The sequence below is a fragment of the Zootoca vivipara genome, chromosome 1, assembly GCF_965207765.1.
Source record: "Zootoca vivipara chromosome 1, rZooViv2.hap1.1, whole genome shotgun sequence".
Lineage (NCBI taxonomy): Eukaryota > Metazoa > Chordata > Lepidosauria > Squamata > Lacertidae > Zootoca > Zootoca vivipara.
In genome coordinates this window covers 42,859,050-42,875,016 of record NC_142582.1, presented here as the reverse complement: position 1 = coordinate 42,875,016, position 15,967 = coordinate 42,859,050, and the positions used below count along the sequence as shown (strand labels likewise).

At 42.8% G+C, this 15,967-nt stretch overlaps 1 protein-coding gene across 4 annotated transcripts in view; it reads left to right on the top strand.

Moving 5' to 3' along the window:
- The window catches only part of LOC148687531 (kalirin-like), a 90,348-nt gene that overhangs the window by 15,877 nt on the left and 58,504 nt on the right, over positions 1 to 15,967 (top strand). For all 4 annotated transcript variants that reach the window (XM_088652404.1, XM_088652374.1, XM_088652385.1 and 1 more), the window contains exon 2: positions 6,770 to 7,016. In XM_088652404.1, coding sequence (XP_088508530.1) covers positions 6,770 to 7,016 — 247 coding nt within the window. The remainder of the gene's footprint in view (positions 1 to 6,769; positions 7,017 to 15,967) is intronic.

The following is a 15,967-nucleotide window of genomic DNA, read 5'->3' as shown; positions in this document are numbered from 1 at the left end:
CCGTCCAGTGGTTTTATGGAGGAGGCTTACTGGAAAGGTGTGGTTAATCTGATTGCTGTGATGGACTTGAATAATACTTTGTGATTATGAGCAATGATTGGAATTAGAAGCAAATATATATGCTTACAGTCCAGATCTATGGAGATATTTTCCCTTACATTTCCCTATTTAAATATGGAAAAAGAAAGTCTAGGACTGGAGTGTCATCTTTTATAGTTTTTCTTTGGCTCAATCTTCCATATTGATGTACGTAGATCAAACATAACGTTATAATAGTGCAGAGAGCTGAGTGTGACAATAATAAAGCAGGCATGCCACTTACAGATAGGTGCCTCATGGAAAATCAAGTATCATTTTCCACATGGGACTGATGTAAGACGCACATCATTGTAACTTAAAAGGCTCTACCAGTTTCCGTTAGTATTGTGGAGCAGCAGAGATTGGAACACTTTGTGTTTCCCTTTTCTTGATTTTATTGTGAATCTAACTGCACTCCACAACAGTGTGATAATTTCCCTGAGTTTCTACAGCATGGATAGGCAACCCATGGCTCTTCAGATATTGTTGGGCTACCACTCCCATCATCCTTTACCATTAACCATTCTGGGTGGGGCTAATGGGAGCAGGAGTTCAACAACATCTGGAAGGTCTCATGTTCTCCTTCTCAGTTTTATATATTTGCTCTTAAATCAGCTACCTATTTCCCCCCACCCTTTTATTGTTTGCCTTTGCTCCAGCTCACATAAATGTTCCTTCCTCCTTTTATTGAATGCAAACATGTGGTGGCTTTGTGAAAAGCTGTTAAAGAAAATGAATAAAACTTAATGAGGGAATTTATTACAGAAATAAGGAGACACAAACATATTGCATGGTACTAACACATTTACCTGAGAAATATATATTCTCAAGGCTTGACTTTTATCCGATGTTACTAACGCATAAGTAGTATGCAGCCTTTAAAAAAATGCATATTACAAAACAGTACTTGGATTAACATTGGCGAAGGAGACTTATCCTATACAAATTTACTTGGGGGAGAAAGCCCCACTGAACTCAGCATTCTCTTTTAAACATTCTGTTCCAAATAAATGAAAGCCTGATGCTTCTGGCAACCCTACAAGCAGGTCATGTAGGCAACAGTCCCTCAGCAACTGGTATCCAGTGCAAATTGTCTTTGAACATAGAAGTTCTATATAAAACTATCTTAGCAGGGTTACCCAAAACACACACACACCCCAGGACAGCTTTTAAAAAAAATGTTGTCCTTTGAACTACTCCCTTCAAATGTTGCTGTCTACAGTTCCCATCAGCTCTGGCTACCACGGTCAATGGTCAAGGATGAAGGATATGACCTAATCCTTTTGACCTACTCCTTTTGAAGGAGGATTCTAGATAACTTGCATGCATGATTCCGTTTTGAACACTAATGATGCAGTCCTAAGGTTGGTGAGGAGACTGAAGTTACTTAAGCCAACAGGGCAGAAAAATGGACAAAAATCTTGTGTTTGTCCATTTCTGGGTTTAATTTATTTAATTTATATTTTCCTTCCTATTGGGAACAGTGGAGAGTGCAAGGGATATTTAGGCATGCTTATGAATTAAAGGGGCATGTCAGGGGACTGGGATGACTTTGTATCTTTCAGATCTTAGTGGTTTCCCAAACCTTCCCCATGCACCCACATCATTGGAGGCTTCAGTGGCAGTGACAGGGAAGAGGAATCTGACATTGAACTCCCTCTCCAACATAAGAGACCATAGGATTGCCTCCTCATTAATCTAATACATTGTACTGCCCCAAACCTGCCGTATTATACATTTGTTAATACAGGGGGAGGCAGTTGCAAAGTTGTTCTAGCAAGTAGCTCCACTAGAAGCAACCTTATGTCCTTGATCAACTTCATTGGAATTCCTCTGGCTATACTCCCACTTTGATGGAGCCATAGCTTGAGTTCTACCTCAAGTGACATTTTAACAAATGAAAAAAGATGAAAAGGCCAAAGAGTCTCTTCCTGGTAACAATATATGAGGGTCAAATAATACAAATGCCCCTTAAGCGCCAGAGTTCAGGAGTGCTCTCCCCCTGACCCAAGCGGTTTTTGCTACTTCAGGGGATTAAGAGTTTAATAAGTTATTGACAGGAGCTATGTCACAAATTGATTTTTATGTTAGCCCCTCTCTGAGAAATGGGGTCACAAATAATTGATGAGGTGGCTTTTGCAGTTTACTGTACTGTTCCTTAGATAAGAGTAGCTTCCCACGAAGCCATGAGAGGATCTAGAATTCAGTAAAATGCCAAAAGCTGCAACCAGAAAATGGAAACCCTGCTGGTTGCTCAAAATATTCATTTAATCATTAATTCATTCAATTTGTGTACCACCCTTCATCCATAGATCTTGGGGTGGTTCACAACATAAAAATACAAGATGAAAATGCAGAATACATGATTAAAAACAGGGGAGCCACAAACCAATAAACCCACCCCAAGGCCTGGTTGAAGAGGAATGTATTCGCCTGGCACCTAAAGGTATATAAGGAAGGTGCCTGTGCCCCTTAGCCAAGGGAAACCTTACATTGTCCTTAAAAACTTGTTGAGCTTTTAACAGACATTGCATCCATTTTCTCAAAGCTTTCTTCATTTCTATAAGGACTTCATTTTTGCAAAAATATCCAAATTATGCAATTTTAAGAATGACAATGAAGCTTATTAGGCTTTGTTATAGAAAGCTAGATGCTATGTCTTTGATGTCATTGTGGTCATGTAGATTTCTAGGAATTCTGCCACTTGACTTTGCTTATTTTTTGTAAATTTCCCCCTCAGCATTTTAGGGTACTTTCCTTTGAATCTTTATGTTATTTTTTCCAAAAGTTGTATGAAGCATCTAGAGAAAGTTTGCCTCTGCTTTTGTAACATCCACCAGCCTTACTAGTGTAAGCAATTGATGGGTCCGTTTTCAGCTTTGGTTGGTGCCGTCAGTTAACAATTGACCATCATATACACTGTCCGGGCATATCTTGTATCACACCCCCATCATTCAGTCCAAAACAGCCTAGCTTGATGCAGACGTCCAGTTTGGCATTAGACAGCAAATATGGACATCTAGTGGTTGTGTGTTGCATTGTATGCAGACTATATTCTTTTAAAGGAGTTGAATTGAACCTGATTCTCTCAACTTTTTAAATGAACTACCTTTATTATCCATACAACCTAATCCTAAATTATGACATTGAAATCCTTGGCTCTGATGTATGTCAAGGCAGTTATAGTATTTTTTGCTGTGCCGAAATCATCTGAATGAGCCAAACTCATAGTTCACCATGTATCTACTACAGAGTCTTCAAAAATGTAACTTAAGCAACTAAAACCAGCTAAGCTAATGGGCATCCTGGTTTGTCCAGAGTGCCTTATGATCCCTTAGATATACACTCCAGGGAAGTTTCAAGTCTGTGATGAAAATATGAGGCTGGAGATGGGTGGCTCAGGTATGTTTCTTGTCTATGTCACTTTTACTTGTGTTCATTCAGAAATCCATTCCATCACATTTCCATATAAATCTCTGAATTTTAATGCATAATTAAATATGGTTTCCTTAAAGTACTTATTTCTAAACATATTGTCTCTTAAAATGTGCATTTTAAAATGCATTTTGGTGACTTTTGAGATAAGAGCAGTGTCAGAAAAATGTGAAGTTCAGTTGATAACGGCTCCAATCCACATATTAATCCAGAGATACAGATCAGCTCAGTTCATGTCAGATTTCATAAAGATCGAATTGCTCAAGCATCCCCCTGAGCCTCCCAGCACCATCGGGGAATAAAAGTGGGGTTTGTTCACAGAGGAATGTGCTCTGTGCTGATTCCAAGGACCAGTTTAGCAGTCAGTTCCTGATACTATCAAAGCTCTAAAAAAAACCTCTAGGCCAGGGGTGTCAAACTCAAATTCATTGGGGGCCGCATCAGCAGTTTGGTCACCCTCAAAGGGCCGGTTGTATCTGTAGGACTATGTGTCCACTCTTTATTATCATAAATTATTGTCACTGCATTCAATTATTACTGGTTTTTTTGTAATAATGTAAGTAATAACTGATTTTAGTTCTGCAAAACTAATTTATGTGCCTTTTTTATTAAAAAAAATGGAATGCAGATCTACCAAGCCAAATGTAGTCCGGTCACAAAAATAAGAGCAGATTTGAATTCCTCATACCTCAAAAATGTATTTTAAAGACTTCCCCATAGGAGAAATCTGCAAAACTTTAGTTCAACCCCCCCTAAGATGACATGCTCTACCTACTGCAGCAGCAGAGATATCTTAAGGTGTTACCAACAGGGACGCTTTTGGGAGGGGGGTGGGGAGGAGGATCGAGCACAGTTCCCCACTTTTGACGACCCGGATTCAGGTGACCCTTCAGATCCTTGCAACCCGCCTAGAGCAACCATATGGAAGGCAACCAAGGCGCTCAAACACCCGCAATCATTGGCAGATTTCAAGGCAAGGTCCTCCCAGATCTCTTGCTTTCTACAGAGGAGGATCGCTGTGGCGCGGGATCGACTGAGGAGCTGCTCTCAAGTGCTCTTAAGGGTAGAAGGCTGCAGCCTGCCACCGCTAGGGCTGGGGAAGGGATCTGGCAGGCAGGGCCCTGGGTGCGGCGCTGGAGCGGCACGGGACTCTGCGCACCCTTCCAGCGCTCCATTTATGGGCGCGAGGAGCCTAGAAGAGGAGCGCTGTAAGGGTGCACAGAGCCCCGTGCTGCTCCAGCACCGCGCCCAGGGCCCTGCCTGCCAGGTCCCTTCCCCAGCCCTGGATGGGGTGGCGCAGGTGGTGGAGCGTGGTGCTCCCAGCCTCCGCGAGCGCCTGTTGTAGCCCAGAGCTTCCGGGCGCCACAGCAGGCACTCTCCTGCCTGCCTACAGCCCCGGCGACGTTTTGTCACGCGCTTGCTGGCGGAGAGGGAAGGCGCTGTCGGAACCCTCGCTCTCCCTTCTGGGCACAGTGGGCGGGTGGGCGGCGGCGGCAGTGCCCCCTCCATTTTCGCCTAGTCTGCCTTTGTGGACGCTCCGGCCTTGGCTACACGGGCCACATGACGAGGTCTGGCAGACCGGATTTGGCCCGCGGGCCTTGTGTTTGACACCCGTGCTCTAGGCATAAAGATAGGTCAGGAAGTAGTTTGGTTTGCAGCTCCCCAGGGCTTTATACTGGCTTCACAGTTTGAGAGCCATTTTGTTCCTGGGTAGTCCTTCAGCTTTTGGGGATGGCTAAGGATGATCGGAAGTAATGTATGCAGAGAGACAAGATCTTAAGTGTCTTTGCTGTAGAAATGGTAAGAAAACATTGATCTTAATGAGGCTTAGTCAGTGTTATGAATAAAGGTCTAATCAATCTTCTGCTACATTCCTTCTCACCCAACTACAGAGTGATCTTATGGTTAAGACCTTTCATAGGACGATCCACAGAAAATACTGTGAAGGAGAGGGAGCAGTCAGTAAACACATCCTTATGCAGTTGGGCTCATGGATCAGGAATCCAGAAGCAACTGAGTAGGATGCTTAGCAAACAGTACCTGCCCTAAACTATTGTGAACATCAAACAGCATAGACACAGGCCAAAAAGAAAGAAAAGGGTTGCCAAGATTTGGTAAAAAGAGTAACAAGGAAGCAGTGAAACTTAGAATCATAGAACTGTAGAGTTGGAAGAGACCCAAGGGTCAACTAGTCCAACCCTTGCAATGCAAGAATCTCAGCTAGATCATACATGACAGATGTAGGCTATTGATTCTTTTCAATACAGCTCCTTGCTGGGGGTGCCAATGCAACTCCTTGCCAAGGATGTAAGGGACCCTAGGTAGGTCTCTGCCAAAGGCAGTCCTTTCTCGAATGGCACAGCCATTGCCTTTATCATTAGCCAGCTGTGTGGACTACACCAGGGGTGTCTAACCTGTGGTCCTCCAGAGGTTGTTGGACTACAGCTCCCATTAGCCCTAGCCAGCATGGTCAGTAGTTGGGAGCTGCAGTCCAACAACTGAAGGGCTGCAAGTTAGTCCCTGTAGGCTACACACAGACTGGTAAGAGAATAATGAAGGCAGAAGTACATCACACTTCAGCACTGCAGACATCAACAGTGCTTACCATTAGAGCTGAAGCTATGTACCCCCAAAATCAATATATACCATATTTGCTGTTGCAAGCATCTATCTGAGAGTAATTATGGTGTAAAATATCTTATCTCGTTGTAAGGGCTTAGATTGACTTTTCCTTTTCCTTTCATCGCTTCAGTTCTATTATTTATGGAAAGTTTACATTTAATGTTATTTTTGTTTTAACCATAGGACATAACAAGGCAGAACAGAAATATAGACAGATCACTGGCCGCCATTTTGTATCCATGCAGATTTGTCTTAGCTTTCCTGTTTGTTTGTTTGTTTTAAAAAAAGACCTTTCTTTGCAGCCAAAAACTCTGTACATGTTTTGTGCATTTGTTCAAAACTCAAGCTGTTTTGGGACAACAATTCCCATCATCCCTGACCACTGGTCCTGTTAGCTAGGGATGGTGGGAGTTGTAGTCCCAAAACAGCTGGAGAGCCAAGTTTGGCCATCACTGCCTTACAGGTATGTGGCTGAATCCCATCCGAAGCAACAAATTGGAAGCATCCGCAATGGAAACTATTAAACTGAACTATGTTTCTCAGTACAAGAGCCAATGTTATATGAAATATCACTGTGCCTTGTTGTAGGTGACTCACATTTCCTTTTTCCTGTTCCAATTTTCTCCCCTTACAGCTGTCTGGAGGATGTGAACTAACTGTGGTACTACAAGACTTTATAGCCAGCCATATTAGTGAGCTGAGTATCCAGGTGGGACAAACGGTGGAGTTACTGGAAAGGCCAAGTGAAAGGCCCGGCTGGTGTTTGGTACGGACAACAGAGAGGAGTCCTCCTCAGGAAGGCCTGGTCCCCAGCAGTGCTCTCTGTATTTCACATTCCCGGAGCAGTGTGGAGATGGACTGTTTCTTCCCTTCAGGAAAAGGTAGGCAGAAATTGAACAGGGCTGTTATTCCCTCCACTGTTATTTCACTAGCTAAAATGAAGGGAGGATAAAAGTACAGATATTCATAATTTGAGCTGCCAGCCTGCTGTGGAAGTGTGCTGTCTGCACTTCTGATGTGCATACTTACCTTTTCACCTGCATCAGCCAGGAAAGGGTGGGGGAAGGAAGGGACCTGTTTTTCCTGCTTGAGTGGAAACCCAATTACATACTGTTTAGCCAGACATTGTATCTGTTATAAAACAATCCCTTCTGTCTGAGTACAGGACTCTGCATAATGCTGATTGGGTGGCTTTTGAGTCATTCAGAAAATTACCTTCTCCCAGTATATAGGGTTTTCAAGGGTGTTAAAAAGAAGAGTGGGGAAAATATTTAAAAATAAAGCACCAGACTTCTAACTGTTTTTGAAACTTTTGATCAGGTGATCCAAAAAGCAATACCTAAAGCACCTGAGTTCTATCACATTATAGCAGTTAGCTGGGAAGGATAGTTTTTGTTAAGCAATTCACCTTAGCATCATTTCTTCTAAGAAAGCCCTTGGGCTTTTGCCTGAGCTGGACAATCACAAATATAGTCTAGGTGGAGAATGCCTACTTGGATTTCATTCGCTGCTGTCATATATTGTTTGTTTTTATGTTTTTTATGTTATATGGTTTTAAATGTTATAATTCACTTCATGTGTTCATGGACAGAAAAGTGGAGTAAGAAAAACCCAACAAAGGTCAAGCCAGTAACACACTTAACAGGGTAACAGAGACAAACAGCTATTATTCTGGAGCCAGGTGTCAACAGAGCAACAAAGGCAGTGAAAAGGCAGCAAAGTAGTGAAAAGAACTGACATCCCTTAAGATCTTAGTGAACAGGCAAACAGAAGAATGTAGGCAATTTTCACTGTCTGCATTTTTCTGAAGATATTGACTAAGTAATTAGAAGGCAAAAAGGGACAGAAGAAGGCATTCAGCATTCTGAGATTTGTTCTATAAAAGGGAGGAATCTTAGGCTCAATACACACCATGCATTTAAAGCACACACACACCAAAAAAGAATACTGGGAACTGTAGTTTTTAAAAGGGTGTTGGAAACGGTAGCTCTGTTAAGAGTAAACTACAGTTTCCAGGGTTCTTGGTGGCATGTGTATGCTTTTCATGTGCTTTAACTGCATGGTGGGTACACAGCCACTGCTTGTGATGTATGCACTTATTCCACTTTCACCTCTGGTAAACAGGTTGCACAGGTTTTTGTATTGCTTAAAAATCTTCGTCACAGGTCCAAAATCTGATCCACAGGCCCAAAGGTGGTTGTGCGATTGGTTTGGTGCAGGGATACCAAAGAAGGATGTCAAAAATGCCAAAGTGATAAATTCTAGTGTTTTATTAAGAGAAGGTGTAAATCTACAACACAGCCTGGAGAGCCTTGCTGCCTTTATAGACTTAGGACATACACAGAAACAGCAAGCATTCATCATGACTTGTCCACACCCGGGAAAGCATTTATGCATTACTTATACAAAAAGACGCGGGTGGGTTAAACCACAGAGCTTAGGGATTGCCAATCAGAAGGTCAGCGGTACAAATCCCCGCAACGGGGTGAGCTCCCATTGCTCAGTCCCAGCTCCTGCCATCCTAGCAGTTCGAAAGCACATCAGAGTGCAGGTAGATAAATAGATACCGCTACAGCGGGAAGGTAAACGGCATTTCCGTGTGCTGCTCTGGTTCGCCAGAAGTGGCTTTGTCATGCTGGCCACATGACCTGGAAGCTGTACGCCGGCTGCCTCGGCCAATAATGCAAGATGAGCACCGCAACCCCACAGTCGGTCACGACTGGACTTAATGGTCAGGGGTCCCTTTACCTTTACCTATACAAAAAGAAGCATATGTTAATTTGGCCAGACCCTCCCATTGGTCCACCTGCCAAACAGTGTTAGAAACCGAGATATGAAAGCTAGGAGCTAAATGGCACCTTAAACCTAGGTTATGGGTACAACAATGGAATGTCTATCCAGGTGCACCTTTTTATAACAAGAATACAAAGCTGAAAATAAATGAACTGCAGATAAAATATTACATTCATTTTTCACATTGTCTTGTCCTTCACCTGCCCACCCCCCTAATATTCTTAAGAGGGTCTCTTTTCCAGTCTTCAGAGAGTACCGGTAGCTGGAAGTGGGGAGGCAGAAAAAGGTCCTTCTTTCCTTCCACTCTGCAGTTTTAATCTGAATATTTGGTGCAACAATACTGTTCTCAGAGCTCAGAAACTGCTCGTGCTAATGAAATTCCCTGTCGCAAAATGCGCTTAGAACAGTGGTAGCAAACCTATGGCACACGTGCCGGGGGGGGGCACTCAGAGCTCTCTCTGTAGGCACGCACGCCATTGCCCCTGCACAGAGCCAGCAGAAGGCGAGGGCAGCGTGTCGAGTCCTCAGCTCAACTTGGGCAGCTGGAGCGCCATGTGCATGGTGGGTCGGTGCAGGAAACTGTGCAGCAGGAGTGGGATGCAATGCCTGTCAGGGCACCGACTCTCTCCAAAATGGAGGTCGCAGCTATTATTTGGCCCAAGTTCATTGTGCCCAATTGCGCAGAGGCTTCCGGAGCATATTGTGGCAAATAATTTTAAGTCAATGAAAGCGCTTGGGATTGCTTTCCTTACTTAGTTTGGACCATCTTAATGCAAACTTTTACAAGTTGTTTGTATCATTGAAAGCTCTGTTATTGTGTTTTTCTTTAAAGACAAAATATGTTAATGTATGAGTTGTTTTTGCTAAACTAAAACCTCAGTATTCAGGTTAAATTGCCGTGTTGGCACTTTGGCACGTTAAATAAGTGGGTTTTGGGTTGCAGTTTGGGCACTCTGTCTTTAAAAGTTTTGCCATCACTGGCCTAGAATAGGCTTCCTCAGCCTCGGCCCTCCAGATATTTTGAGACTACAATTCCTATCATCCCTGACCACTGGTCCTGCTAGCTAGGGATCATGGGATTTGTAGGCCAAAAACATCTGGAGGGCCAAGGTTGACGAAGCCTGGCCTAGAACAATGAGGGTTTCAAACACTGTGTGCCAATGAAGGCATAGGTGGCAAGCCTCTAAGTCTTAGATTGCTCCCCTGCCTAGGCCAATAACCAAGTGTCCTAAGGCTACAGAGAAGCATAGCATCAAAGCAAGCAAGTTAGCATATCAAAGCAAGTGCATAAACATAGGTGAGCTCATTCTTGCAGCAACTGCGAATTCGTCCCAGGGTTATCTTGACTACCAAGATGGCATTTACAGTCTTTCTTGAACGTTTTCACCATTTAGTTCTACACAGAGAAAGAAAGAAAAGAAAACGGTATCTAGAAAAAGTAGAGCCTTTTTCAACTGTTAAAAGCATTTTTCAACTCCTAAAAACTATTGCTGGGCTCTAACCCACGCCACCCTCTTGCTGTGGCAAATGAGTGTGCTGTTACTCTTTCCTCTCACAAGAGGGCTCTCCTGATTTACAGTTAGAAACTTTCTAGTTACTCAGTTATTGGTAACTCATTCTAAAAAGATAAGTTAAATTATAATATACTAGCTGGCCCTGCCACACGTTGCTGTGGCTCAGTCTGTTAAATGGAGGCTCAGAGTCCCCCTTCAGACTCCCCTCACTTTCAGAGTCCCCCTGTTTTACCCGTGTTCTGTTTACACAGGCGTATCACTGTGATTCCCCCCACCCTGTGCCGATCCATGACATATCCTGCCCCCTTCTCCCCCCCGGCTTATACCTGTGATTCCCCCCTCCCTGTCCCGACCCATGATGTATCACAACCCCTTCTCCCCCCACCCCACCCCGGCTCATCCCTGTGACTGGTCCCACCGTGTCCTGACCTATCCCGTCCCCTCCTCCCCCAAACCCCCACCCAGGTGAGTCAGTACCTCCATTCGGCCTAGTCTGTAAAGGCTTCAGCCTAGTACCGTATGTAAACAGGAGCTGAGGTGCTGTTGAGAGGAAAGGTTTTATAGGTGCGGTACCAGAGTAGCCACCACTAGAGGGTGCTGGTTTGCAACCTAGTTCTTTTCCTAGCATACATTTTCGTCTGAGTGGTGTGTTTTGAAACCACTTTCCTATATCCTTCGGACATTCTAAGCCACTTTCCTATATCCTTCGGACATTCGCATGTGATGTTGTGTCAAAATTTCACCTCAATCAGTCAAGCGGTTTTGGTGAAAAGTAGAAACACACCCACATGCCCTTTTTACATTTATATTTATATATAGAAGAATCAGGGTTAATACATCAAGAAAATATGCATGAACCTAATAACTAATTCTCACTGATCTGAGTCAGCTGTGTCTGGCTAACCCACTCACTCCATATTGAATTCTCCCTAATACAAAAATAAAAATCCATGCATATGAAAAACTAGCATGTCAGGGGAGATGCTACCCAAGCATTCCACCCAATACAACAGGGATTCAACCCCCTCCCTTGCCATGGAGAAGCATCACCTGGTGGCTCAAGTAGTATAGCTCAAAGACAGCTTTCCCTACTCAGTGAAAACTAGGCCTAAGAGCAGCAGTTTCCGGAGGTGAATGTTATGTATATCTGGCAGCAGTGTCCATGCTGCCCCTTGGGACCAGAGGAAGGGAATCTGCCCCTTAATATGAAGAGGGCTCAGAATAGGGACAATGCTGCAATAATTAATTTCCCAGTTGGCCTTGGGTTAACCTAGTTATGTGTGTGCTTATAGCAGGTTAGATAAATGGATGGATCCAGAAGAAAAATCCTTTTCCAAATCATGAATGTAGAAAGGTGTTTAAATTTGTTACGTGAACTGAGTTTGCATTGTGCATGTGGTACAAGTGTCCCTGTGCCCATAGATGATCTGCAAAAGCCTGATGGGGCAAACTTGTATGTTATTATTAGGCTTGCACTTGTTGCTGCCTCATTTGACTGGTGTTGTTCCACTTTTCCTCCTTCTAGTTCCAACTTTACTACTATGATACTGGTGTTCCAGCCTTTTGAAAATATATCTGTAAAGTAAACTCAGCAGTCAATAATGAAGGCAGAAGGGGGGGGGGGAGTGGTGACCTTCCAGATGTTGCTTGACTACAGATTCTATCATCATGGTGAGATGTCCAAAAACACTGGGAAATTCCCTATCCTGGATTTAATGTTGAAAATTCTGGAGGAATTTAAGAAAAAACATTATGAGAAACTAACTTCTTATACACCTTTAGTTTTTCTAGCAAGGGTTAGTGTTTTAAATAGTACAGGACTTATCTCTTTCAAACGAAGAATTGTCATTTCTTTCTCAGGGAAAGAAAATAATCTACTCAGACTGCCAATCTGTGTATACTACTCTCTTGAGCTTAACAGAGGGAACAGATTCTTTTATTCTTGTAATTTTGCTGCAGGATGGAGATGTGAAGTATTAAATTACCATATGGTAAGAAAGCAACTTATGCCAGGGTTACATTTCAGGGATCACACCTAAAGCCTAAATCGTTTATAGTCAAAACCCATTGGGTTGAGTGGTGGGTGGGATTGCCAAAGTAATGTTTTCTGGAACCTTGCCCCTTCCTGCTCCTTACTTATTATTTATTTTTTGACATGCAGGTAAAGCAAAATGCACACAAGTTAAATGCTGGCAGGGCTTTTTTTCAATCTAAACTCCATAACTCAATTCTGGCACCTCTCAGATGGGCACCATTGTCATTATAAGAAAACAAGGGAGGTGTTAATGGTGAGTTCCGACACCTCTTTTTCTACAAAAATAGCATTGAATGTATGTAAATTGCAGGTTTAAAGGTAAAGGTAAAGGGACCCCAACCATTAGGTCCAGTCGTGACCGACTCTGGGGTTGCAGTGCTCATCTCGCGTTATTGGCCAAGGGAGCCGGCATACAGCTTCCAGGTCATGTGGCCAGCATGACAAAGCCACTTCTGGCGAACCAGAGCAACACACAGAAACGCTGTTTACCTTCCCGCTGTAGCGGTACCTATTTATCTACTTGCACTTTTGACGTGCTTTCGAACTGCTAGGTTGGCAGGAGCTGGGACCAAGCAACGGGAGCTCACCCCGTCACGGGGATTCGAACCGCCGACCTTCTGATCGGCAAGCCCTAGGCTCAGTGGTTTAACCCACAGCGCCACCTGCGTTTACTGTATTCTAATTGGAAAGGAAGTGGAAGATGGCAGAGATGTCATGGATGGAAGGCAGTCTATCCATCCAGCCAAGTAAAACACACCTTCCTTTTTCACTCCTTTCATTTAAATAGTACTATATCTAACATGAAATTGACATAGTACAAGGAAGTGGTTACATAAAATTGACATACCTATTTATGTTACCATTGTAAAAAACAAAGAAAGAAAATTATTTAAAATAAAACTTGTCATGTTGAAGTTGTTAGTAGCAGGACCCTTTGTAGATTTTCTTAGCTTAAGTATCACGTGATTACACTTTCTAAGAAGCTTGAGCCAAAAAATCTGGCTTCAAAGCTAATGAGCCGGCTCACTCATAGAGCAACATCCGCTGTACAGGTGCTGAGCGGGGAACTCATTCTGCGAAAAACTGGCTTACAGTTACAAAAGGCCTTACAAATGAGCCTGTAAAATGTTTAGTAGCCCAGAAAAATATTTAGTAGCCAAATTGCCCTCATAGTCATTTGTGGCACAGCCTGAAAGATGCTAAGATACTGTTGCAATTTCTCAAATTTCCTGTTTGTCCTCCAAGTGTGATTCTTACCACAGATGAGTATGTGCATGACTAAGTTGTCTTTTAATGATAAGAAAGTAGAGGAGGGCAACCTATGGGCAGTGGGAACATCCCTCTTTTGAAGCTCCTGTGCTAAAATCCAAAGTTAAGGCTGGAGACTTTTGTAAAAGAAAGTTGTGTGTCCCACCCTCTTTTATATAAGATACTGTATGTCCAGCAGCTATGATGCACCATAGGATCAGGCTGTTAGTCTCATTAGAACCAAAGGTGACCTGCCTTTCCTCTTGCCATACTTTATATGAAAGCATGTAACAGTTGAACGTGATAAATTTGATGGATCTACTGTGCTAAAATGCCAGGATAGATTCCTCTTGGAAAGGCTCAACAACCAACATTTTCAGATCTTCTCTGTGTTGTAGCACCTGGCTTAATTTATTTACCTGAATCAAATAACTTAGTACAGTATAACCTATTTATCTAAAAGTTATATGATTTATATTTTTGACCTGCAGCTATGTTCGGACTGGACACGTCATGCTCATGATGTCTCTTTGTTTCTGGCGCTTGAAGTTGTTAGTGATCATAGGTGGTTGTGTTTCTCCTAATTAAGTGAATTAAATTAACTCAATTATCTTCAGTTCCCTCTGGCCCAACAACTGGAGAGCAGGTTGCTTTGCATTAGCTTCAGTGGAATATATTTTGCCACTTGTGCTTCTGATGACATTAGTCTTCCCCTCAATGCCTAAAGCAATATTATGAACAGAATATTAGGGAGATGAAAAGTGTATTAAAATGGTTGTATTGTGATAGGGCTAATTTCCTGTGTAGACGGTTTGGAAGCTTTGTTGTCTGTAATGTATATTTTAGATTGCAGATTGTTGTTTCTGAGTACACAAGCTTATCTAGACTTACGGTATATTTGTTTACCAGAACTGGCAAACCAAATGTATCATTAAAGTCACTTGACTTTAATCAGTAGTAAGTTATCCCTGAAGAAGCACCACTGGCAATTCATCAGGCGCTTTATTTATTTATCTGTAAATTCTGTAATAAAACAGGAAAGACTATTTTAAGACACGGAGTTGGTACCATTCTATTTTAAACTTAGAGTTTATTTAGAGAGAGACAGAAGGTGTCCTTTTATTTTCCGAAGAAGGAAGGGATGAAAAATTATCCACAGCTTAACTAGAATTCAAGTACCATGTGAGCCATGATGAGGTTTCATTTGATAATTTAATAATGTATTTTATCAGTAGTCTTTAAATGATAAAGACTACAGCAGAAAGGAAACAACTGGCTCTCATGTCTTTCTTAAGTATAACTGTGAGCTGTCAACTGTATAAAAGACATTTGCATTGTTAGCTTGTGGGCTGGGGGCTTTATGCCTTTTGTATTTTTTTAAAAAAAATGGCTTACAATGTGGCTAAGCAAAGCACAGTACCAATTAGACCTACCCACCCATCATCTGAATTTACCCAGGGCACATACAGTGAGAGTAGGGAAAGAGGTGAGTGGGGATGGGTGGGTGACTGAGACAGAGAGAAGTCATGCTAGATGTTGGACAGTGCTTGTTGTAGTTTAATTATGTAAATAAGCAGTTCTAACCAAAGATTTCAGGTGGGACAGTGGGCCACATACAGCAGGAAACCTATGACCCTCTGGATGTTGCTGGACTGTAACTCCCATTTTCACTGGCCATGCTGGTTAAGACTAGAGGAAGCTGAAATCCAACAACATCTGGAAAGCCACAGGTTCCTTTCCCCTGACATAGTGTACAGTGTCCAGAAAATCCTGTTTGCACTTCATAGCTCAGAGCAAGCCATGACAGCAAGAGCCAGGGTTTGTTTTTGTTTGTTTAAATTTGTATCTTTGCATACAAATTAGCATATGCAATTTTTATGCAGTGTAATAATATGGGGCTGTAATCTACCAATGCACCTGGTAAAAAGTGCTATATAGAGTGCATCAGAAAGTCCAGGACTGATGGGCTGCTTGGTTATTATTGCGTCCTTAAATGGTAAAGGGACCCCTGACCATTAGGTCCAGTCATGACCGACTCTGGGGTTGCGGCGCTCATCTCACATTATTGGCCGAGGGAGCCGGCGTAGAGCTTCCAGGTCATGTGGCCAGCATGACAAAGCCGCTTCTGGCGAACCGGAGCAGCACACGGAAACGCCGTTTACCTTCCCGCTGTAGCGGTACCTATTTTTCTACTTGCACTTTGACGTGCTTTCGAACTGCTAGGTTGGCAGGAGCTGGGACT